Source organism: Nuphar pumila, chromosome 4 (genome assembly GCF_984573655.1).
Source record: "Nuphar pumila chromosome 4, dmNupPumi1.hap1.1, whole genome shotgun sequence".
Lineage (NCBI taxonomy): Eukaryota > Viridiplantae > Streptophyta > Magnoliopsida > Nymphaeales > Nymphaeaceae > Nuphar > Nuphar pumila.
In genome coordinates, this window is record NC_143252.1 from 138046722 (window position 1) to 138071947 (window position 25226).

Sequence of the window (25226 nt, forward strand, 5' to 3'; positions counted from 1 at the left end):
TCAAATCACCTTCCTTAAAGTGATTTGACAGATCACCTGATCTGCAACACCTTGAACTTCTTTTGGGCAAATTCAACTTTGTTGCTCATCCAACCTGGTTACAAACTGTAACCAAACCCAAAAGAAGAACAAGGAGAAGAAAAAGAAAAGAAACCAACTCCTCAATGGTGTCTTCCTTTAGACTTTCAAATAATGCAAAACAGAGAGAAAATGAATTGTCAATTGGTAAAAGAGGGAGAACACCGGTCAAAAAAAGATAAAAACCTGCCAAAATATGGATAGATTTATTACCAACACATTCTAATTTCTAAGGTGTTATTTTTGTTATAACTCACGATTCCAGACCTTGTACCTAGATCCAAATCCAATCTTGAAACCAAAAATCATTTGGACTCTTGTAGATCAAAGAGAGCCATACAATGACTCATAAAAAAAAGGTCTGATTGGGACTCTTGTAGATCCAAGGGAGACATACAAGGACCCTCTCTTTTTTTTTTTTGAAAGGCCAGCTGGGGTTAGGCAGACCCCTGCCAGATATCTTGAGTCCCATGTATCAGTGGGATTCGAACCTAGGCCTTCAGCTTGGCACAGGACCCGGCTTGCCACATGAGATACTACCTCGGTCATACAAAGACTCTCTCTTGTAATTCTATAAATAGCCAGTTATAAAGGACACCCCTCACAGTTGTGAGAGTTGAGGTGAGGGCTACCGTAAACATAGGATCCTTTATATCTGAACCAGGTTAAAATCATGTGTTGTGTGTTTGTGTGCCGGGCTCCTTTTCCTTCGTTATACTCATTTAATTTTTTTATCAGTATTCAGTTTCAATTTTTGAGTTTTTTTTTTTAGAATATTATTTTTGGTCAGAAATTTAAATCCTCAAGGAAATCTAAAGACTTGCATTTTTCAGTTGGCAGATGTTTTGAAAGAAATGTTGATTCACTCAATTTTTTTCTCAGTTTTTCTGAAAACAACACTGTTTAGATGGGCGTTTTGCTGACTATGATCTTAGATTTAGGTAACTAATAAGAGAGAGAAAAAAAAAGCTAGAATCTTAGTTTTAGTTAACTAATTATTTTATTGTATTATATTTTATATACTACCTAAAAAGGGAATGAGAGAGAGAGAATGTAACACTTGTTTTTTTGGTAAAAAATACTACTGTTTTGACAAATTTCATAATTACATATCATAAGAATACAGTATGAGTCATTTTCAAAATGTTTAGAAAGAACAAAAAATTTGTCATCAAATACCCTTGCTTCTGCTTTTATGTATTGTATGCATTTAAAGTCTCTTAAAATAATATATATATATATATATATATATATATATATATATATATATATATATATATATATATATATGTCACCGTCCGTGTCCATGCATCCCCTCGTGTCACTGAGAGCATGCAGTCAAAATGGCATGCCACTGTACACCCAGATCTGATTCCATTTATGTTTATGCCCATCGAGCTCTGGATATGTCCAGTCCTTGCTGTTCAGTACAGGTTAAATAAGGACTTTTCAGGGCTTGTATACTTCAGTGGACAAACGCCGCCTGAACATACCATGTGGCATTTGTCCAGGACCCATGACTCGCACCCCCAGGGGTAGGACCAAGTGACAAATATCGTGAGATTTATGAAAATATTGCGAGAAATTATCTGTTGGTAATTTTTGCGATATTTTCAAAATATCATGATTTTTTGTCAAAACATAAATATCACAATTTAAGCACGATATTTACGTTTTAGTGGGTATTTATCATGAAAACTCGTGTAATTTTTATTTTTAAATATTTTTTATTTATATTGTCTTATAAAAATAATTTTTATATTTTTTATTCCCAAGATTTTGCTGAAAAGTGCAAGATTTAAAAAAAAATCAAATTCTGGCCACTTTTTTTAGTGCCCATATGCCATATGTAGCCCGTTTTAAACTTGTGTCACTTTGGGTGGGACTCACTGGTTCCATCCCTTCCCTTTTAAATACCAAGGGGCGGAAAGTAACGGTTCCCTGCCGGACTAGTTGCTTGCCAATGTTCCCATGTATCAAGCAGGGGATGCCACCCGGGCAGGAACCGGTCAGTGTGTGTGTCCCATGAATCAAACACGCCCTCAATAATGCAAGCCCAAATCTGACAAGGCCCCACGAGTGTGTAATACATTGAACCTAGACTCATTGACTCAAATAAGGGAGTGTGGATCGAGTAGACTTTCAGGGTTTCTTGAAATCCATTCATCCATCAGACACAGGGATGGCAGTGGACGGGGGCGGGGGTGAGGGACAAGGTCTCAACCCCCACCCTGTCTCAAAATCTTGCCCTCCATCCCCGGTCCAAATGGGGCGAGGCAGGGCGGGGCCCCGTTTCCTATCGGTCCATTGCCATCTCTAAAAAATGATTGGGAGAGAGAGTAGGGCGGGACAAGGCGGGGAAAAGCTTAAGTTCATCCCTGTCTCCATCCCCACACGGGTTTTGATTTTAACCTCCATCCCCGTTTCATGCCTTCCATCCCCGGTCCAAACGGAGCAAATACGACCAAAATGAAGGGCCAGGATCGAATCCCTCTGACACATGAGACAGCTGTTGTTCTAATAGGGGTCTGCCTAACCCCAGCTTACCCTTTCAAAAAAAAAAAATTTAAGCTAATACTTTATTGGTCAGTTTGCATAGAATAGAAAGGATGGAAGGAGTGCCCTTGAACTAGAACAAAAAACAGCAATTTCTTTTTCTTTTTCTTTTTGATAGGCAACAGCAATTTCTGATAGAAATTTACCATGAACTTTTCAATCCTTAGATAAAAGTTCTCTTGTACAAACAAATGCCCCATGTTGGTAAGAAGCAACATTAGCCTGCTGTGTCACAAAGACACGGATGTGGTGTGACACGTACATTTTTGAAAAATAGGATGCGAGGAATGGATTTTTACTTTTAATCAATAAATATTTTATATATTTTAATATATAAAATGTACTTTTACAAAAAAATATAACTAAAATGATGTCTATACAAATACAAACTCAAGTAGTGTCAGTGTGTGATAGTGCATCTGATTCGTGTCTCCCTAAACATGGACACTAAGTGTACAATTAGATTGTCACTAAGCATAAAACAGTTTGTGATTGCGAAGGGCAATAGAAGTAGCCAGGGTCGAGTCTTTAAGTGCGAATTTGCTTCCAAACCTTTTTAGGGTTTACTCACTTAACTTGTAAACTTCACCAAGTTGAAGAGACATCATGAGTTGCATCTTTTGCTTGCCATGGTGCATTCTATGGTAGCAAAGGGGACCTCTGGTTAGTTCATGCCACACACCTAACTAGGTGGGTCGACTTAAAGCCATTCAAGTTGAAGGACTTCACGAGTTCAATACTCGGTGCGTGAGGCTCTTGCTTTAAGGTCGAAACTAATGGAAAACTATCTTTGGTGGGCATGAGAGGAGCACTTGTGAATTTTACAACGCAGATACTAAAACAGGCTACGGGGTGTCAATGGGTTCTCTACCAAACTCTATTGGGTCAGGGTTTGGTGATAAATAAGAAGGCCAGCTTAGAATTCGGGTCGGACCCAAATGATCCGATTAATATATGGAGCCCAATATGATTTGTGAAATTTCATACCAAACTCGTGCCCGACCCGAGTTTTGATTAAGATCCATAATTTTTCAATGCAAGAATGATAAAAAATATTATTTTATCGAGTATAATCCGGGTCTGGTTTATGTAATCCTTATAGAATCTAAGTATGACTTTTTTTTATGGTGGATTCGATTAGACATGAACCCTGATCCAATACCATCATCTCAAATCAGGTTTGGGTATAGTTTCACCTAAATCCGAACCAAACCAAACCCGATCCGTTGGCACCTCTAAAACAGGCTACAGTCAATATAGCACCGCTTGACTAGGAGTGTCAACGGGATGGGTTTACTCAGATCCGACTTGCACCAAACCCTATAGGGTTTGGGTATCGTGATATATAAGAAGATCCGATTAAGACCCAGGTCCGGACCTGAAGGTCCGATTAATACATGGAACCAGGTATAGTTTGTGAAATTTTATTCCAGACCGGGGTCCAACCCAAGTTTCAATTAAGACCCATAATTTTTCATTGTAAAAATGATAAAAATTATTGTTTTACCCAATATGGCCTGGATCTGGTTTTTTGTAGTTTTTATCGGGTTTGGGTATAGTTTTTCTTATGATGGGTCTGACTAGACTAGACTCCGGACCCAATACCATACCCAAAAATTGGGTCCAGGTTTGATTTCACCTAAGTCTGAACCTAACCCGTCCCGTTGACACCCCTACTCTTTAGTCTTAACCCATAACAGATGATAATGGTGATTTTATCTTTACTATTAAAAAAGAAGAAGAAGATGGTGACCTTTGGTTTTAACATTAATGAGTTTGCGAGTGAGTGAAGTAGTTTTTCTCAATTATCAAAAAAAAACAAAAAATTAACCACAACATGAGTCGTTTTATACACAGATGCCTTTTGCATCAGAGAGAAAGGACCAGAGAGCTTTTGTTATGTATTTTCTAATTTGCCCAGCCGAGATAAAGGGACATCAAATGCCATAATCAACAAACTAAAGCTTGAAAAAAAAGGTGCCTTGCCGCATATTTTATCATATCATGTGATGTTCATTTGGTGGGCAAATGTCACTGCAAGGTGTTGTCAACTGTCATGTCCAAACACGATCTATTGCTTCTAAGGATGGCAGTGGACCCGCGAAAAACCAGGCTCCGCCCCGTTTACACCAGGGATGCAGGCTGGGACGAAGGTTAAAATCAAAACCCATGCGGAGATAGAGGTGGGGATGGACTTCTGCTTTTCCCCACCCCGCTCTGTTCCCGTCTTAGTTAAAAGAGGTCGGGGTAGGCCTAGGAAGACATGGATGGAGGTGATAGGAAAGGATATGAATGCTTTGAACCTCACCAAGGACATGGCATTGGATAGAAATGATTGGAGGAGAAGAATTCATGTGGAAGACCCATAATGATTTTCTTTTTTGGTTCATATCGCCGACCCCAATTATTTTGGGATGAAGGCGTAGTTGTTGTTGTTGCTCTGTTCCCGTCTTCAATCTCCGCCTTGCCCCACCTCGATCCTTCTTTAAGGATAGTAGTGGATCAAAGGGAAATGGCGCTCCACCCTGCTTTGCCCTGTTTGAACCCGGGATGAAACACATGAAATGAGGATAAAGACCGGGATGGAGGTTAAAATCAAGACACATGCGAAAAATAGAGGTGGAGATAATGAGCCGGGGGGGGTCAGCCCCGATCCGCCTTCCCATGGTTTATGTGCAGTTGGTGACCAAAAGAAAAGCCAGTCTGAGTGGGCACCTCTTGCATGAAACGTACAAGAAGAAGACACCAATTTGAGCTTCCGTTTGTGAATTGCTAATGGACAAGAATGACAAACTTTATCCAGCGGACCCAATTGCCTTGATTGCACAGTTGACCAGGCTTTTAAAATCTTAGGCATCATTCCTATGAATGGGGGGTCACAAATACAGTCTGGTTCATCTACTCACCTTTTTAAGTAAAAAAAAAAAAACTAAAGGTTGTGATCTGTGGTCCGGTTGGTTCGACCAACTGGGTCCACTAGTAAGCCCTGAGTATAAGATGGGTTTACCATGGTAATATTATTGTGTTTCTTAATTTATTTATTTTTCACTTTTTAATATTTGTTAATACTTGAAATATATAAATTTTTTTATTTTTTTTGGAAGGAAGTTGGGGTTAGGCAGACCCCTATACCAGATATCATTAATTCTGAATGTGAAAAAATACAGTGAAGCAATAATTCACCCCCAAAGGGACCAGTTTGGGGGATGATCCTTTCATGATTTTCGAACCCCTTTGTTTGCTAACTTAGCAAGACTTCTCATAGTAAAATTAGAGTTATACTTGGACTCGAGCTTCAGAGAATCCAGCCTAGGTTCTCGCTTCCTGCCTGCTCTTTCAACAAGGACTTCATGGTGGAATGTAACTTTGAAGGGTTCTAATGCATCTATATCATCCTGCTTTGACTCAGGAACAATCAAGAGCTGGAGCTCGCATTGAAGACTTTTGGAGATGTTTGAACTCTTAGGTTTGTAAGAGGAACACTTTGTGAGAGGGTTTTTTCCTTTTCAGACTTCATGTAATATTCATGATTTGAATCTGGTACAGGCAGACAATGGCATTTTGTAATCCTCTTGGGGAATATAAATATTTCCAACATCATCGTCATCATTACCACCCCCGTTAAAACACCTCTTTCCAATCAAACCTTCACGTCATTGGTTCATTATAAAACGGGGTTCTGAAAGAGCTAGAGAAGATTTTGTAAGCAACAGGGAATGAAATCAAATTGTAATTTAAAAGTTTGTTGCATTTTTTTAAGGAATGACAATTTATATTTGCTCACTGAAGAGGACAATAATTAGATTATAGGCTGTTATTACGCCAACAATACAGGGTGGTAGATTTCAAAAATCCCAACTCCAAAATCGTGAGGTCAGATTTTAACCGATCAACGGGGTTCACGAATCCGACAATTTCGTACACCAAAAGTAAGTTTAACTTTAAAATACATAATTAAGATAATATAATATATGCAAATCACTCCCAACTTTCCTTGACAATTTCTATAATAAACGTAGTATGCTGACTAAGATTGAAGACAGAGAGAGAGGGCTATGAATTTGGTCGAGAGAGAGAGAGAAAGTGGGAGAAATTTGCAGTGTGAGAAAGAGACAGGACGCACAAAAAATGGTTTTATTTTTTAGAGAGAGAGCGGCTATGAATTTGGTCTAGTGAGAAAAAGTGGGAGAAATTTGCAGTGCGAGAAAGAGACAGATAAGACGCACAAAATTGGTTTTATTTTTTTTTCGAGAGAGAGGATGTGTATGAAGTAAGTTTTATGGAGTGTCATGCACGCCAGACGACGATTCCTTGAATTCAAAACTACAAGCCGTTCCTTGCGGCACGTCTTCACCCACTTCTCCATCTCCCCCATAAACGGGAGGCTCTCTGATCAGTTGGATTTTCCCTTTTTTCTTCAGAATCCTGGTTTAGATTTTGAGTACCTCCCCACTTCCCATCTCATCTTCTTCTGAACAGGTTGGGTTTGTTCTGAGATGAACCCAACGAGCAAAATCCCTGTCAATAGGTGGTGGTTGCAGTCTGATGCAGGACACCATGAGAGAATGAATTCACAAGCACCCAATTATAATCTCTCCGCAAATTCTCCTACAGTTTTCTCCAAAATCATGACAAAGAAGACTGATTGCTTGGGTGTGGAAGGAAGGGGTGGGTGTCAAAGTGTGGCGGAAATCAAAGGGGAGTGGCCTTTTGATGAGAGAGATGGGAGGTTTAGGTGGTACATGGCAGAGGAGAAGGAATTGGCGCTCATGATTGCTGAGAAGCATGCAGAGCCGCTTCAGAATTGTGACCTCCCAACCCCACATCAGAGGAAGAGTCTGAAGAATTTCATGGGGGAGAGAGGGTGCGACAAGCCCATTTTACCAATGAAATCTGTTTCACCTGACTATGATGATCCTTTGTCACAAAGGTTTGTCTGTGTTTTGAATTCCTCCCTGTAGTCCTTTGCTTTGTTTTAGTCCAAATCATGTTTATCTATTCTTCTGTTTGTTTAAAGGAATTTGTGAGGGAGGGTAGGATTTTCTTTTATTCATTTTGTCTCAGAGATTGGCTTGCGTTTGAATTCCTCTCGGTAATCTGTTGTTTTATTTCATTTCAAATTATGGGAATCTAAATTTTCTTTTAATGGTAGGATGCTTTGAAAAGGAACTCAATCCAAGTTTTGCTCTATATGAGCTACACTTCTGTAAAATTGATATATGTAAATAAAAACCGAGATGGGTTTCTAACTTTCATGAAAAGATAGTCCTGGAAAGAACCCAAATGGGTTCAGCTCATTTCATGTGGAAGATTGAACCATATATGGATTTTGTGTTCTATACTTTTTTTCTGTTCTGCATGTTATGAGCATTTCCTTATGAATTTTGTGTTATATGAATTTTTCTGTTCTGCATGTTATGGGCATTTTTTTCTTCTTGTCAAAATTGCTGATACTCTTGTTATCAACATTGACAGCAAGACTACCCAAACTAAAGAAGAATGTGTGAATGAGAATCCTGATAAGAAATTGGATCTGTTGAAAGCACTCCAACTCTCACAGACGCGAGCAAGGATGGCAGAGAAGAAAGCCAGTGTTATAAGCATGGAGAAGGAAGATCTAATGGATCTGTATTTCAAGGATTCTGCTCGGCTCTTGGCTTATCGGCAATGGGTGAAGCTGCTTGAGCTGGAGATTTGGCAGCTACAATCAGAGGTTGCTTCTTCTCAGTCCAATGACAGCTGCAGGTGCTCAAAGAATTCCATGAACTCCAATCTCAAGGAAGAGAAGATTCGGATTGACGATGATTCGAACAGGGCATGGTATTGGGCTCTTACCCTGTGTCTAAGTTTGGCGAGTGTGGGGCTTGTGCTAACATGGAGCAGAGGGTGGAGATTGAGTGGTCTCTGTCGTGATGACCTACCAAGGTTTGGCATGGCTACATCCTTAATCCAACTTGTAAGAAGTTAGTTCTGAAACTGTTAAATATGCTGCTGTTTGGTTACCTGTGTGGAATCTAGCATGTATAGTCTTCTTTCAGGAGCTTTTGTTCAATTATTTCAGTATTAAGATCTCACAGATTGTTGGTTATTGGATGCGTTGCTAACAGCAAAAAAGTTGAATTGCGACAATTACAGATTCATATCTGTTTTCTTTCTTTTCTGTTTTTTCTTTTCCTGATGCTTAATCGTAGGCTTCGACCTTCAATATCCGCCCCAAATGAAGGATAATCTCGAGGATGCTCGGTATAAAATGCCTGGTCCATGACTGAAGTAATCATCCATTTTTCTTGTTTGAAATTCCAAGACTGTGGTTCAAGTTCGAATCTCATATCTTCGTTGAACAAAAATTAAGACACCGAGCTCTGATTCACCTATGCTTTATATCATGTGTTTTGGAGATCTCACAGCAATCTTTCACTGGTTAGTTACTGGAAATAGGTGGTCCCTTTTTTACTCGTCTTGAAACTTGGGGAATGTAGCAGTATACTCTTGAAGCCTGGATAGGCATTGAAGTTGATGGATATCAAAAGTTCAATACCTGGGTTGCGCACCCCTTGCCTTAAGGCCAAAAGCAGCAGGCTGGTAGGCAAGGGGGTGGCCGAGGCGCTTGAGATGGGCCATACCGGAGCTTTGGTTCCTCAACCGTCTAGATGCTCATAGAGTAGATTGATTATTGGAAGTTATTATTTAGATTGGAGACCTGGTTGCAGATTTGGATATACATGAAAGCTCTGTGATGTCATACGTTAGCCGATGTTACATGAAAGCTCTCTCTCTCTCTCTCTCCTGTGCAAATGATCGAACCTCCCTCTCATTCTTTTTCCCTCTTTCCTGTGCAGCAGCCAGAGGAGAGGAGGGGCAGAACGAGCTCTCTCTCCCCCCTTTCTTCTTAGTTCATTTCTCTCTCTCTCTGAAACCCTCGCTCGCGCCCAAATGATCGAACCTCCCTCTCCCTGAAACCCTCATCCTCCACCGAAACCATCACCTTCCGCCACTGAAACTCCCGCTACCCACCAACATCCTCCGCCACTCAAACCCTCGCTACCCACCGATAACCCCCACCCCCTCCGCCACTGCAACCCTAGCTACCCCATGTTCGTCCCTGAACCCCTAAACCCCCCTCCTCCATTTTGTCTGATGCTCATTGAATAGTCCTCTGCTGCGGCCTCCATTCTCTCTCTATGCTGCTCCTCGAATAGTCCTCTACCATTTTGTTCATATCCTGCCCCCCTTTGCTGATTTTGATTCTGTCCAACGGGGGCTGTTCACCCGCTCCACCAGGTAGCTCCTTCAGGTCCGCTCTATCGCCCACTGCGCTTTCTCGTAGATGGGCCGCAAAACCTAGAGTCTCCCTCTCTCTTGGGGCTCCGTCGACAGTGTTCTGGGATTTCGGGGTTCCGACGACCTTTCGTCTAGGAGTTTGATATCCACCGCCATTTTCAGCGGCCACAATCACACTCATGGGCCCTGGAGGCTTCATCTCCCTCCCAGACGTCAGGACCGATTGCTTGATCTTCTTTCAGACGGACCTCCCCCTCGCCTCTCGTACCAACGGTCGAGGTTTTGGTCTTCCGAAGCCGTCGCCCACCAGGCCACAGCCACTCGTGCAGTGCCATCGCTCTGTGTCTCACCGAGGTATCCCACCAGCCACAACCACAGAGACCCTCTATGTAAGATTTTTTCTCCCTCTCGACCTCTCTCTTTCAATCTTTGCTACATTTCTATCTTTGTCCTCTCTCTCTCTCTCGTCTCTTCTGGGATGAGGTTCGCGTGAATTTTCTGCCTGGCTCAATGCCATCCCCTTCCCCCTTCCTCTGGGGCTTATGCCCCTCACTCTCTCTGTGGTCCAACCAGCTAGCTCTGTCTTCAATCCTAGAGGCCTTGAACGAATGGGGGCTCGCTTTTGCCTTGCGTCGTCGAGGCGTTCGTGTTGCCCTCCCATTCTGCCTATCGTTTCGTTTGTTTATTTAGCTTTCGGAGGTGTTCGATTCTTGTTTGGCCTCCGGTTCGTTGTTTCTTCGAGACGTTCGTCGCTTCATGTGGGTCGTCAAGGTTGAAGCACTAAGGGCTTGCTCCATTGGTGCTCGTCTTCGAGCTCCATTTTTCTACCGCTGCTCTCCGTGTTCAGGCAGCTCCCACGGTTGGCAGGAGGTTTCGCCTTCATGGCAGCGGTCCTTCTCAAGAAGCATTTCTGGTTCGTGTCTCCTACAGGCTAAGCTGGGTGACTGGTGGTGTGCCGCTTGTTTGGCGCTCAATTTTCGTAAGCGTCACACATGCCTTCATTGTGCCTCGCCCTTTCGCTCCAGGCGTCACCTGGTATGCAGGCGCTCTAGTGCTATCAGGCTTCCTCTTCCTTGCGATCGGGTTCCGTCCAAGGTTAAGAGCTCGCGGTGCAAGGCCTCCTTCTCGCCTTGGGTGAGAGTCGCCGAACTGCAAGACCCCTCCTCTTCCATCCTGGCCATCAAGATCGGGTCATTTTGGGTGCCAACGCGTTTGCCGCTGTCATGTCCGATGTCGTTCACGGGTAAGCGATTTATGCTTGGTTCGAGTCGGGTCTGGCAAGGTGATCATCTAGCACAATTCACTCCCCCTGGATCATGCGATATTTTGCATGTCCCTGCGCCCTCGTGTGACGCCGTCGGATGTTCGGGGTCTCCTTTTTGTGTTTCTTGCAAATATGGGAGGTCGCCTAGGTGCTCAGTGGGATTTGAGGGTGTTATGAGCTCTCCTAGCAGGTGTTTTTTATCCTTTGCTAACCCTTTCTCTGCTACCCGAGGCATCTTTGAGGCCAGGAGAATGGTGGGTTGCCCCTTCGCTTTCCCTCGCCCTCGTGCTAGGTGTTCTTGCATTGAGAGGGTGCGTGGGTTTAGGGTCGCTCGAGGATTGTTGCTATCTTTGGCCTTGGTGGTGCTGTCTTCGGTCGTTGCTAGGCTCTCGTGCCAAGCTGATATCTCTGAGGGGTCACGGAACGCTATCCGCTCGTCTTTCAAGGCTATATCACTCGTGGGTCTTTTCCATGATGGTCCTCAGTTTTGTGTGTTGGCTTATATGTTGCAGCTTACTATCTAACCTTTCTTGGGGCCTGCATGCAGCTTTTATCTGCCCCGTTCAGTTCCCATGTTGTTGTCATCTTTCGTCGCCTATCTTTTGAGGGACTCGAGAGCCGGTATGGATTGGTGCCTTTGGGGGGCGCCCCGAGGTGCTTGGGCAGCTGGGGCTTGTCTGGGGGGTGGTGTTTGCGGCTATCATCCTTTTGTTTCACTCCCTATTGATGAGCTTTCTCGAGGCAGTGGGCTCGTTTGCGGGGGGTCTGGCGGTGTTATCAGGTTTGTTAGGCTTCGATCGCCCCCAACTGGTTTTTGAGGGCTCGGAGACTGGTTGATTGGTATGATGCATCCTTGCTTTTAGTGGCAACGAGGGCTCTGGGCTTTGGCGTCTCTCCTTCTATCGAGGTTTGCTCTGGTCGGGTGTGCTTGCCTCGGTCATCGACTCAGGTCTCGACGTGTGTAGTATCTGTGGGGATTTCCTATCGGTGTCTGAATGGTGATCTGGCTCCGCCTAGTATACGCCTCTTGCTCGTAGAGGGGTCCTCACTCGTGGTGTCGGCTATCGGTGACCGTTGCTGCCCCTATCCGTTATGTCGAATTTCATGCAGTTTCATCCCTACACCCCCTTCCTTCGCAGTTGTCAGACCACACTCGTCTCCTATCATGCTACATCCACTCAGGGAGTCAGGTTTCGGTGGGCAAGATGTTCCTCCCGTTCAGCAAGCGTCTTCAGTGGTCGATCAGTATTCTCAATGCAACCACCTATATTCTTTTTTGGGTTTTTCAGTGGACGTAGCAGCTCGGCGTCTTCATCTATCGCTCTCTCAGTCGCAGTTGCACAACATCTCTATCATGATGGAGGAGTCGTTCGCTGCTATCATCGAGGATTTGTCGTTGGTGGATGTTGGTGCCTCTGATCCTCCTCTAGTCTCTGCGTTGTCCTCGTCGGCGATCGGAGAGAGCTCTCGGTCGGGGCGAGAGGGCGCCTCACTTAGGGGTAGGCGACGGTCTTCGAAAGTCTCTGCATCTCAAGTTGGGGTATCTCCAAGGCGTTCGGCGTGGATCCGCTCTCCGCGGGGATTTCCTGATTTCTTGACATGAAGATTCTATGCTGAAATATCAGGGGCTTGAATTGCCCTCAAAAGCGCATGTTCCTTGCTAGTTGGATCCGGCAGGAAAACCCTGACCTTGTCGCTATTTGTAAAACCAAGATGGCAGAGGTTTGTCGTTCAGTAGTATCTGAGATCTGGCGTGACGCAGTTTCTTTCTTCAAGCCATCGTTGCTATTTGCAGGCGGTATCCTTGTCCTTGGGAGGCCGTCCCTTGGAGTCTACCAGCTTGATGAAGGCACATTTTCTCTATCCGTCGCTATTCCCCTTCCAGCTAAGCCGATGCCAGCAGTGGTCACCATGGTGTACGGTCCGCACCGCCCGAGCCGTCGAGAGGAGTTTTGGGAGGACCTGAATAGGATCCTTCTGTCTTTCAGGGACCAGCACCTCATCATGGACGATTTCAACTGCCTGTTGTCCTCCTCTGACTCGAGTAATCCTATCTCCTACTCGGCTTCTATGCTTGGGTTCCAAAATTCCATTCAATCGAACCAACTGTATTATGTTCCGCATCATGGTGAAGCTTTCTCTTGGTCCAATCGTCGCGCTCGCCCATGCTACCGCTTGCTTGACCATGTTCTCGTCTCTCTTGTTCTGCTGGCCTCGCTAAATGACCTCTCATGTTGTCTTCTCCCTCCATCTGTCTCTGACCATAGTCAGTTGGTCATCCGATGGGGGCATGGTTTTTCCTGCCAAATCAAATTCAGATTTGAGCAATGGTGGATCACGGAGCCAGATTTTGAGTCTGTAATCTGTCTATCTTGGTGTGGCTCGTGCACCGCAGCTAGGGCGGCTACTCGTTGTGTGGTTAAGTGTCACCGCTTGTCTCGAGCAATTAAATCATGGCTTATCTCGAGACATATCAGTAAATTTCAGCATATAGAGGATTGGGAGCGTGAGCTGTCGTTGATCCACCAGTCTCTCTCAGACTCTGCCTCTATGTCAAACTCAGGTATTGCCTGCCTGAATGCTAGATCTGCAGAGCTGACTCTGCTTTTACGGTCGTGGCGCATGAAAGAGGAGATTCGGTGGAGGCAGCGGTCTCGTGCTATTTGGCTTAAAGCGGGTGACGAAAATACTCGCTTTTTTCACTCTGTTGCCTCTCATAGGCATCGTAGGCATGCCATTCCTTTTATATGCATTGAAGGTGTTTACCACTTTGGGATCAGGTTCTACCAGTGGTGACTGATTTCTTCATCAAGTTTTATGCCAGAAACCCCTCGGTCGGTGGGTCGATGGGTACAGACTTCATTCGTTGCATCGACCATGCGTTATCCAAGTCTTTGCAAGTGCCCTTTTCGGAAGAGAAAATCTTTGCGGCAGTTACAGCTTTGTCCGGGTGGAAAGCCTCTGGTTGATGGTTATCCTGTGGAGTTCTATCGCACCTTTTGGATGTGTGTTAAGGGTGATATTTTGAGTATGTTCGCTAAGTTCCACCGCAACAGTCGGTTACCATCTATCTATCATGTTGCCATTGTATCTCTTATTCCGAAAGACGCTACGTCGGTGGACATAGCGCGGTACCGTCCTATCTCGGTCTTAGGGGGAATCTATCGGATCATCGCCAAGGTATTGGCTACCAGGATGTGATCTCTCGCTAATCAGATCTTTTCAGATGCTTAATTTGCCTTCATTCCCCATAGACGGCTGCAACATTCATTTATTTTGGCCACAGAGATGGTTCACTCTATGAAGTCCAGCGGGAGGCCGTTCTTTACTCTTAAACTTGACTTTCACAAAGCGTATGACTCGGTGCACTGGCCTTTCCTCTTTCACATGTTGGAGAACTTTGGATTTGGTCGGTGCTTCTCTAGCTGGGTGCGTGAGTTGGTCACTAATGCACAATCCCAAATTCAGATTAACGTGGCTTGTGGTAAGCAGTTCAAGGTTGGGCGTGGTATTCGGCAAGGATGCCCCTTGTCCCCTCTGCTTTTTAACGTCGTTTCTGAAGGCATTGTAGTCTTGCTCAAGAGGGTCGTGGGGTATGGTTTTATTAAGCCACTAGGAGTTCAGGAGTTTCAGAGTAATATTCTTACTTACGCCGATGATATGATTTTTTTGGTGTTGGATCCATCGAACAGATGTTAAGAGTCAGGCTCATCATCCTCTTCTTCCTATCGATGTCGGGCCTCTCGCTAAACAATGATAAGTGTTGCATTTCCATGATCAATGTTCCTTCGCATATGCAGGCCATTGGGCAGAAGATCTTTCAGTGTGCCACTTCGGATAAGTTTTTCTCCTACCTTGGTATGCCGCTTCAGCTATCACGGATTCCATCAGTTGCTTGGAACGCCACTCTCCAAAAGGTTCAGACTAAAATTTCGACTTGGCAAGCCTCCTACCTTTCGATTGTCGGCAGACTTACTCACATCAAGCATGTTTTAAATGCGATGCCATAATTTATTATGTCTATGTTCCTTATGCCTGCGGGGATCAATAAGAAGCTCTCTAGAGTATTGACCAGGTTTCTGTGGTCTGGGCAAGGTAACAATAAAAAACGTCACCTTGTGGGTTGGGAAACGATAAGGCTACCACAAAATAGAGGGGGTTTGGGGATTTCGGACTCTAGGTTAAGAAGTATTGTTCTGGTTGTTAAGTAAAGTTGGCTTGCACATCAATCAGGGTCCCCTTGTGCGAATTTCCTTCAGGCTAAATATGGATCAGTGGAGTCTTTGTTTGGGGGTCAGCACGAAATTAGGTCGCCCATTTCGCATTTGCGGAGATCGTGGATTCAAGCTTGGTCTGTTGTGTGGGGTGGTGAGGGCGACGACGTCGCTCAGAGCTAGTTCCTTTGTAGAGCGATCACCCCAAATGGCTTCGTCCGCACTAAAGACACCTACCTTTCTCTCCTTCCGGCAGGTGTGAATCGGTTCCATATGAGAATTATCTGGGGCAAAGGTCCTCCTCCGAGAGCGTGCTTCCTTGCTTGGCTTATTTTGCATGATCGGGTGCAGATGGATAGCTTCCTCAAGTCTATATAGGTTTCTGTATTGTGAGTAAATGTGTTCTCTGCGAGAGGGCTGAGGAATCTGCGTTGCACCTATTTTGGGAATGTCAGGTCTTTCAAGATATCTTTAAGGTTACCTGGAATAAACCGGTCGTGTCCGTGCGCCAGGAGTCTTTCGCTGTAGACCTCTTGTGGGGACCCCAGCCAGTTCGTAGATGTAAAAGTTGGCGGATCATTTGGAGAACTTGGTTGCTCTCTTCCTGGTGGGCCGTTTGGATGTCGCGCAACAATGCTATTTTCAGGCAGACCCCGGTTAATTTCAACAAGTTAGTAAATTATATTTTGGCGGATGTATACCCATCGTTACGCATATGCCTTCCGGATCTTCAACGCCACTTGCCGCTAAGGCCTCCCCCGGATCCAGACTGATCGCCTCGGATTTTATCTGTATTTTGTGTCTATTTTTTGGCTTATATGTTCTTTGTCTTGTTTGTCGGTTTCAACGACTGTTGAACCTGTAGTAATGTTGATATCTTTGATTAGTCTCTCTCTCTCTCCTGTTTGGGCAGGTTCATGTGCACCATAATGAGTCAGATGCCCAATCCTTTGACAGCCCTAATGAAATTATAGACTCGACCCTTATATTGGATCTGCCTTACTAATTTTGTAAATGACATCTTTAACTTGAAAGATTTCGAGAAAGATAAACTTGAGCAAGATCAAAAGCTCCTCGCTCCAAGAAATTCAAAATTAATCGAGTATGAACAACATAGTTGGTGATAAGGGCGTAAAATGGGTGAAGTAGGTGGTGAGGAAATGCATGCATGCACACTCCAGAGAGAGAGAGAGAGAGAGAGATTTCCTAATCCATCGTGTAAAACTAGAAATTTCATATGCCGACTTATGTTGGGTTATAATAAGCCTAGTTATTTAAATGGCACCTTATTTGATTAGCAGAAACATGCATAGGGCTGTATTTAGAATTTCTAAAAGGTGAGGTGCGTTTTTAAAAAAAAGTAACAAAGATAGGTGTCACTATACAATTCTCCCTACTCTTTTAATTCAAAGTTTGAACCATATAACCATGTTAAAAACACTGGACTGAATAGTCCTGAACAAACCCAACTGATGCCAAGTCATTTTTCTGATTAAATTCACGTTAAAATCAAATAATGGCAATATTTTATCCAAGGATCAGTTTGAAAAAGATCAGGCAGACCAAGTTGAATGGAATTGTCAAAGAATCAGATGGTTCACCTCTGTTTCTCCCAGTTCATCCACAATTTAGTGACATTGGAAATTACAAATAAGAATAGATATCTTAGTTTGCATACTCAAATAGGCCACACGACCTTCAATCCTTCATCAAGCAATAACTTCTCAGTTGCCGTTTAACTTTGCTCTGCAGTCTAAACCATCCAAAGACTTGTCAGGTCCAGTAGCTATTACATTCTAGTTACATCAATTGAGTAATTGTTTTGTCGATAGAAAAGAATACAGAATTTCTTTCAATTAAGAAACTGCACCATATTTGTTTGCCTTTCCAAACATGGCTCCAAAACAAGAATTCTACCAATGAAAGATCAAGCAGAATACATGTTATCTGAATGACTAGCCATATCTAGAATGAATATCAGGATGAAGTGACATTGTTGGCACCCGTTGCTTGGGAGGAGCTATTTAGATGGCTGCTGAATTCAGAATCATATACGTGCCCCATCTTTGACCGCTTTGTTTCCAAATATCTCCAGTTTTCTGTTGTTATTAGAGACAATAATGGTACTCGGCCTACAATAGTCAAACCATAACCCTTGAGGCCAATATATTTTGCAGGGTTATTAGTCATCAGCCTCATCGATCGAACACCCAAATCTCGCAAAATCTGCAAACCAAACAGACAAGATGCATAGACACCCATATGTTATGTCGAAGCTAAATTGAGTGTAACATTTCCATAGAATGCCCCATCAGTGAAATGGGGAATGCAAATCTAGTAAGTGAAATAGAAAAGTATCAGAATAACCAAGAAAATAAAAAAGGATTCTATATAAATTGCAGCCAAAATGCTGATAGGTCATAGAAGGCTGTGCTATTGAAAGAAAATGCCAGCATGCTTTTATCAGCTAAAGTGCTAAACCGTTCAGTTTTTCAGTATGTAATCAAGAGGTTAAGATTGTGAATCTTAAGATTGTCCTGCAACATTTTCAGCTCATAAAGGTGACCTCAGATCTGACATTTCACATATATCAATTAACGAATGTATATGGCTCTGACATTTCACATATATCAATTAACGAATGTATATGGCTCCTTCATACTTGTGATAATGGAATGCTATGCGTCCAAATGTAAGATGTGGCTCTATAGAATTCAAGTATCTTCACCATAAGGAAAATTACAATAAAATTGGCAGCAATAGACATTACAAATGCATGGGCAAATATCTGTTACCTGTGCACCAATTCCATATTCCCGTGAATCAACTGGCAAACCTAGTTCCTCATTGGCTTCCACTGTATCACGTCCATCGTCCTGGAGGTTATAGGCCCGCAGCTTATGACCAAGCCCAATACCCCTTCCCTCATGTCCACGTAGATAAACAAGTACACCCCTGCCCTCTGCCTCAATCTGCTGCATTGCAAGTGCTAGTTGGTTCCCACAGTCACATCTTGCAGATCCAAATATGTCCCCAGTAAGACACTCTGAATGGACCCGGACCAGAATGTCTTGTCCATCTCCAATTTCTCCCTGTTCAATAAATGAAAAATATGAGTGTTAAGGATCAAACAGGAAGTCGATAAAAAATTAAAGTAATATCAAACATGTTCAAGTATGGTGCAGTGGCTAGAGCTGGTTTGATCCAAAGGGAGTCATGGCTCCAGAATTGCTAAACCACTATTCTAAGAGCTTGAACAGTGGTAAGTGGCAGCACTATCTCCCGGAGTTTGATAGGAAAATATTGTCAAACTGTAGTATCCCTTGCACCAGGTGCCACTTATCAGAAATGGGGAAAGAAATTTCTGATTAACATCATCCCCTACCTTAACAAAGGCAATGTGCTCAATTCCTTCCAAATGAGATTGGTAGCAACACGCCTGGAAAGGACCCCACTTTGTAGGTATACGAGCAGCAGATGCTTGCTCCACCAACTTCTCCCTCTTCCTCTTATACCTGTTCAAGACATGACGACGTCACTTGCATTAGCACAATTCCAAACACCTTTTGAAATTCTATTGGTGATTCCTCAGTTGTGCATGGTTTTATCACATAATCCCACTTGAACTGTAGTTTAAAAGCAGTTGTACTCATGGTCACAAATATAGGCAAATATTTTGAAAATATTGTGATAATATAGCTCTAAGCCGAGATTTTCCCAAGATTTATCAACTGAACCTATATTATCACGAGAAATTGCCTTGCTGAGATACAGCCCAGACCAGTATTTGTGACTGGTTGTACTCAACTCAAGAGCATGCCCCCTGTCATTCTAAGTTAACCACTTTAACCCCAACTCTTAGCATAGACATAAAACAACTCAACCTGCCTCATCTGTCAGGCCCAAAATAATGTGGAACTTGATGTGGTGAATCCCAAGTTTCAAAGCCAAGTCTTCAGGGTATGGTTCAAAGAAATGGGTTTCCCAAAAGAAAAGCCTTTCTTTCCCTGGTGAATGAACCAAAAGACTTTTGATTGCTTTGTGAAGCATGTTTACGGTTGGTTCTCACCTATGTCACATAGGTGCAGGTGCGGCTACGGCGATGCGGCACTTTAAAAAAACTTGGGTGCCGGGGTGCAGGGAGAGTATATATATATAATTTTTAACAGTTTTAAGTTAACACTATGTGTATGTGTGTGCATTTATGTATTTGTATAAAAATATGTAGATAAAACTGAACTTGGTTAGGGTTAACTGAATCTACTTTTGGACAGAAATAGACCTCAGTGTGGTTGACTTCACCAAACACAAAGGAAGCCGTGTCCAAGTGTCGCACCTGCACCTATATATAATATAGATCAAACTGGACTTGGTTAGGGTTAACTGAATCTACTTTTGGACAGAAATGAACCTCAGTGCGGTTGACTTCACCTTACACAAAGGAAGCCGTGTCCAAGTGTCGCACCCGCATGGGTGCGGGTGCGACACGGGTGTAGTGCCCAGTTAGAAGAGTCTGTGTTACATAGGTTCTCACACATCCTTGTGTCATGTCAAACATTTTTTTCCTACGAAAGCACAGTATCCCTATCACTTCTACCCAAATATTTATAAAATTAAAGGCCTCGCAAGAAATAAGCACTGAAAAGTTTCATAAACCTAGTGAAAAGATAAAACAGAAATTTCCTGCTGTGGTATTTTCAGTCTTTTAGTGCCAAATTTTCATGACGTAAAATATTTTAGTACCTGATTAAGTCTGCAATTGATATTATCTTCAAGTTCTCCCTTTTTGCAAATTTGCGAAGCTTTGGCAATCGAGCCATGGAACCATCATCATCCACAATTTCACAGAGTACCCCAACAGGGTCCAAACCAGCCAGCATAGCAAGATCCACTGATGCCTCTGTATGCCCAGCTCTTTTAAGAACACCACCCACCCTGTACTTCAGAGGAAAGATATGACCTGGACGGTTGAAATCCTCAGGCTTTGAATCAGGAGCTGCAAGAGCCAAGATGGTTTTTGCTCTATCTTTAGCAGATACTCCAGTAGTTGTACCTTCTTTTGCATCCTACATATAAATACATGGATAAATAACGACTGAAATAGCTAACATGCCATGAATAAGAATAGATAACTTCTAAATCTGCAATACATCATCTGAAAGTATAACTGATTAAATAGAATAAGTCACTTGAAATCAAGACTCAACAAGCCTTTTCATGTAAATAATTAGGAAGTTATGTGATCAGTTCCTAAAGCATACAAGAAAGGATAAAAAATATTCTACTTGTAGTTCATCGTAAGAGATTGAATTAATTCATAAATGAGTGATTAAGTTGAATTCAAGCCAACCTTGTAACCTATGATCAATAAATGTCACTCCCATTTATTTCCATCCCTATACTGACTAACTAGTAACTACCATTCTAAACATTCATTCAACCAGATGCCCTTGGGAATTTACAAGGTATAATGCATACAATCAGACTGCGCATCATAAAAAGCTGATGCTTGTATTATGCAACCAATACATACCACTGATACCGTGAATGCAGTACAAAGCTTCTCTTCATTTTCCTTGCGGGAAACCATTAAAGGAAGATCTAATCTCTCCAAGTGTTCTCCCTTCATGGCCACACATACAATTCCAGTTCCATGCTTTACAATGAAGGCCATGGCTTCTGGTGTTACCATGGAGGCCGACATTATGAGATCCCCTTCATTTTCTCGGCTTTCGTCATCTACAACGATTACAAACTGCAAGTTCAAATAGCAGATGTCCAAGGAGTATGGTAAGAATCTCACAGTAAGAACAGAAATTATGAGGGGAAGGGGGAAAATGTAGCATTGTCAAAGCTAACCTTGCCTTGGCGAATATCCTCAATTGCTTCCGGTATGGAATGGAACCCTTCTGAAGGGCAATCCAGATCTCCATCAGGGCTGTTGCTCTGCTGTGCAAAAAAGTCATCACCATCTAGAACAACACTGGCTTCACCTGCCCTAACTTCCACAGCATTAATTCGAACTTCATCAATATTTTCTGAAGGCAGACCACCTTGAAATGAAGGCTCGCCACCTCCAGTTCTCTGTGCAACAGCAATTCCACCATCACCTTTCCCGCTAAAGCAGATTGCACTCTCCTTTCTGGAGCTCATCAACAATGAGTTCCAAGTTCTTAAATTTCCTGCTAATCGCAGCCCTCTAGCCTCATGTATTAACTTCTGACCCCTGAGAGAAAAGGGAAAAACAGATGCATGCAATCAAAATACATGAAGTACAAGAATCCATAATAATGATGCTAAGAATAATCAGCTCATATTTATCATACAACTTTGCATCTCATATAGAGACCTACAGTTGTTTAGTTTCTAAAGATAATTCTAATGATAGTATAAATCTTATTAGCTGCAATATATCCAAAAACACAGGAGATAAACTAAGCAAGATTATCTCCTCATCTTGTAACTATCATATTGCCATTTTCTTTGTTACAAAGAAACTTTACAAAAGCGACACATCTTCCATTATGCTTGGAGTAATGTGTAGCTTTCAGACCATTTATCTCCCAGACCTCAATCAGCGTGCCCAACAGTGCCTAAGAGGTCGGCCTGTGACAGTCCCAGACCTTTTTAAAAAAAACAAACTTGAAGGAGCTTTTTGCTTAATCCAAGCTTGTAGATGTGGTATCATTGCTTATTTACTAAAAACCAAGCTTTGGATTGAATCATTTTAACAAAAATTCTTGATTTTTAGTTGAACAAATTTTTTATGCAATACATGTTGATTTTTTTGTTGAGCTAAAAGCACATCTAAACATGAAAAAGGCTTAAACTAATGCATGTTTTCTACTAAATAAAGCATAGAAACCACATCTATGGGTTTAGATTAAACAAAAAAACACTTGCAAGTATGTTTCTTGAAGCTATACATTACACTCATTATGCTTGGTTTTCTTTAGAGAAACGCCTTTGTTGAAATGAAAATTGAAACTCCTTAATGAAAATCCTTCTGACTTTGCCAAGGAAACGGATACATATTTTTTCAGATACATCATTTCAAGTTAATGTCAAGCGAAACAGAACGAATTTTCGACCAAGAAAAAAAAGAAACACTCAATCAAGAAATCTCGACTCCAAAGGCATTTCTAAGAGGAACCAAAGTCATAAAACTGGCCGAGAAGCTTACATCAATTGAGGGAGCTCCGTCGTGGGGCAAGATACTCTCAACCAACCCAATCCCCTCGCTGCCGCCATTCTGAACGAGCAGAATCGAGACGTGGGGTTCCTTCAGAACGGGAATCGATCAATCTGCAGAACAGAGGGGGACAACCCACAATGAGAAACGGATTACCCATCACGGATTCACATCAGAATTCGATGGTTAGATGACGTACCTTCTCTGCAAATTCACAGAGGAGCTGAAATCTAGCTTATTGGGGATCCGATGGCGGTGATTCTGAACCAATGGCGTGGGCTCAAAGAGAGAGAGAAAAGTTAGGTGTGCTATAAATAACCACCAGGACGCTTTGCTTCTCTGACTTTACCTCCGCGTTTTCGTGCCACCTTCTCTGCCCCTCTCTTTGAGTCCCTATCTCACTTCGCTCGTACCCGCCACCAATAACGATCGCAGTGCTTGCAAGAGACGGCTACAATACAGAAGCCAGGCAGAAGTTCGTACGTTCATTGGTTATTAGTTGAGGAATCAAACACGGTGGCTGCATTTTTTTTCTTCCTGGGGGAAAGCGTGTTTGACTCTTAGATGGGGCCCTTAGGTTGGGTGGGGCTTAGGAGACTCGGTTAGGTCTGTGTTAGGTTCGGTGAGGTTGGTTCCACGATTCCGTGATGATTTAGATTTTGTTATTGGTTAGTTTAGGCACAGTTTCTATGGTTCGATTTGCATTGCGTGTCCTTGTACCACTTAGGGCTGGTAAATGAACCAAGCAGCTCATTGCTTGGCTCGGTTCGGCTCGCCTAAAGCTCGTTCATGATCGTTAAGTTGGCTTGGCAAGGCGAACCATGAGCTGCTCGTATAGCATAACCGAGCTGAGCATGAACAATGGGTGTTTGTCTCGGCTGGACTCGTTTAGGCGGGAGCAGATAAGAGTCTTCTGCCCACAACTATGAGAAGCTACCTAGCAGCTGCCCTCAATAAAAAAAAAAAAGGGGGCATCCCACTTATTAATAAGGTGGCCCCAGTGTAATGCCCCCATATGAAAAGAGCTAGGGGGTGGGCATTGGGCAGGCCCAAACCACTAATGAACTGGGCTGACCCATCAGTTGCCCGATCCATTTATTAATAGACCGGGTTTTGGCTCGATTTTTAATGGGCCCGAGTTTGAAGAGAAGCTGCCCGGCCCATTGGCCCAAGCTAATGTGGAGCAGGCCCAGACCAGTCTGGCTCAATCATAAAATGCATAAATGCTTGACTGAAATTATGAGTTAATGAGAGAATAGCAAGTTGTCATGCAACTAATTAGGTAAATAATAATAGTTATTTAAGTTACTATGTAATAGTTAATTTTTATATTATTAAAAAAATCAATAAATAACTCAAACACATCTAGCTGCCTCGATTCTGGCCCATGTATATAAGGTCTTGGCCCGGTACTTAACAGGCCCGAGCCTAAAAATCATGGCCCAAACCAAAATATGGTGGGCCAGGTCGGCTTGGCCAACACTCATAAGAGGAGAGTGGTCAAATCACTTTAAGGAAAGTGATTTGGCATCTCACCGTCCACAAGTTGCATAAAGACCGTGGGGTCCTATGGGATGAAGTAATGGAGGGTGAAGATCTCAAATCACTTTCTTAAAATGATTTGATGGATCACCTAATCTGCTGTCATTTATGTGTGACACGTTAAAAAAAAAACATATGGAAGCTCAGTCGGTTTAGTTGGGTATGTAGGCAACCAAGTGGTTAGAGTTTTCATTTTTACTATGCACCTAAAAAAAATGTTTTTTTTATCTAATGAGCCTGCCGTCGACAGAAGTGATAGAAAGCAGATCCAATTAAATGAAGGAACCGAGTCCAAGATCAAAAGATGGATCCAACTCAGAAGATAATGATCCAGCTAAATACTTATTGTCAAAAGGATCGACCAGCATATTTGAAGGTGGTCCAGCTAAAGCTCTATCTATGAGACTTATCATCAAGAGGATCAACTACCATATCTGAAAGGTTATCCTCAAGAAAATAGATATCACCAACCACCTAATGTGATGAGTTGGAAAAAATGTGAAGAGATATCTTGCAGTAATTTTGGAGCGATTAAAAATAAAAAGATCCAAACCCCTCTTACTGTTTCAACTGATTATAAATAAATTTTTTTGGGCTCCATTTCATTATTATTGAATGAGATAGAGATAAGCCCTTATCGTGGATGTAGGTGAATCCCACCAAACCACGTGTACTTGTTGGGGTTAAAACGGATGTACTGCGGATGTATGAGTCTCCCCACAAGTGTGAATCGATGAAAACAGTAAAGCAATGACAGTGGAAGAAATAAAAACCAAAACAAACCAATAGCAAAAACAAAACAGCATACAATGATTTACGTGGTTCCTTCTCAACTGAAGTACGTCCACGGTGACCAATAGGCCAGCAACTTTCACTTTCTTCAAACAAAGATTACAAAGTGGCCAAAAGGCATAAGCTTTACAAACACACAAGGTGTAACGAAATGAACAAGCGGATATACCTCACTGAGTAACAAAGAACGAATGATCTGAAGAACCAGCTTGACGAAGTTGTTCTGAAAGAAATGTAGCAGCACTTCTTGTTTTTGCTCACTCCACACCGTTTTGGTGCCCTAAAAGAGTTTCCCACACATTTTTGC

At 42.7% G+C, this 25226-nt stretch overlaps 2 protein-coding genes across 2 annotated transcripts; one reads left to right on the forward strand and one right to left on the reverse strand.

Moving 5' to 3' along the window:
- The first annotated feature begins 6799 nt into the window (after positions 1 to 6799).
- LOC149841243 (uncharacterized) lies at positions 6800 to 8766 on the forward strand. Its single transcript, XM_090004724.1, has 2 exons — positions 6800 to 7564; positions 8110 to 8766. The coding sequence occupies exons 1-2, from the start codon at positions 7131 to 7133 to the stop codon at positions 8600 to 8602; spliced, it is 927 nt and encodes a 308-aa protein (XP_089860850.1). The 5' UTR covers positions 6800 to 7130; the 3' UTR covers positions 8603 to 8766.
- Positions 8767 to 16972: 8206 nt separating this feature from the next.
- On the reverse strand, positions 16973 to 23056 carry LOC149841244 (bifunctional riboflavin biosynthesis protein RIBA 1, chloroplastic-like). The gene is made up of 8 exons (XM_090003712.1): positions 22785 to 23056; positions 22577 to 22698; positions 21253 to 21619; positions 20927 to 21148; positions 20137 to 20459; positions 18779 to 18908; positions 18189 to 18485; positions 16973 to 17619 (listed from the first exon to the last, which is right to left on the reverse strand). The coding sequence occupies exons 2-8, from the start codon at positions 22642 to 22644 to the stop codon at positions 17371 to 17373; spliced, it is 1656 nt and encodes a 551-aa protein (XP_089859838.1). The 5' UTR covers positions 22645 to 22698; positions 22785 to 23056; the 3' UTR covers positions 16973 to 17370.
- Positions 23057 to 25226: the final 2170 nt, after the last annotated feature.

Bases quoted from the DNA above. Each gene is read 5' to 3' on its own strand.
- LOC149841243 (XM_090004724.1), top strand. From the start codon at position 7,131: ATGAACCCAACGAGCAAAATCCCTGTCAATAGGTGGTGGTTGCAGTCT. The intron at 7,565-8,109 runs GTTTGTCTGTGT...CAACATTGACAG, and splicing joins GATGATCCTTTGTCACAAAG to CAAGACTACCCAAACTAAAG.
- LOC149841244 (XM_090003712.1), bottom strand. From the start codon at position 22,644: ATGGCGGCAGCGAGGGGATTGGGTTGGTTGAGAGTATCTTGCCCCACG. The intron at 21,149-21,252 runs GTTAGCTTTGAC...TTGAACTTGCAG, and splicing joins AGGATATTCGCCAAGGCAAG to TTTGTAATCGTTGTAGATGA. The intron at 18,486-18,778 runs GTAGGGGATGAT...TTTATTGAACAG, and splicing joins AGCACATTGCCTTTGTTAAG to GGAGAAATTGGAGATGGACA.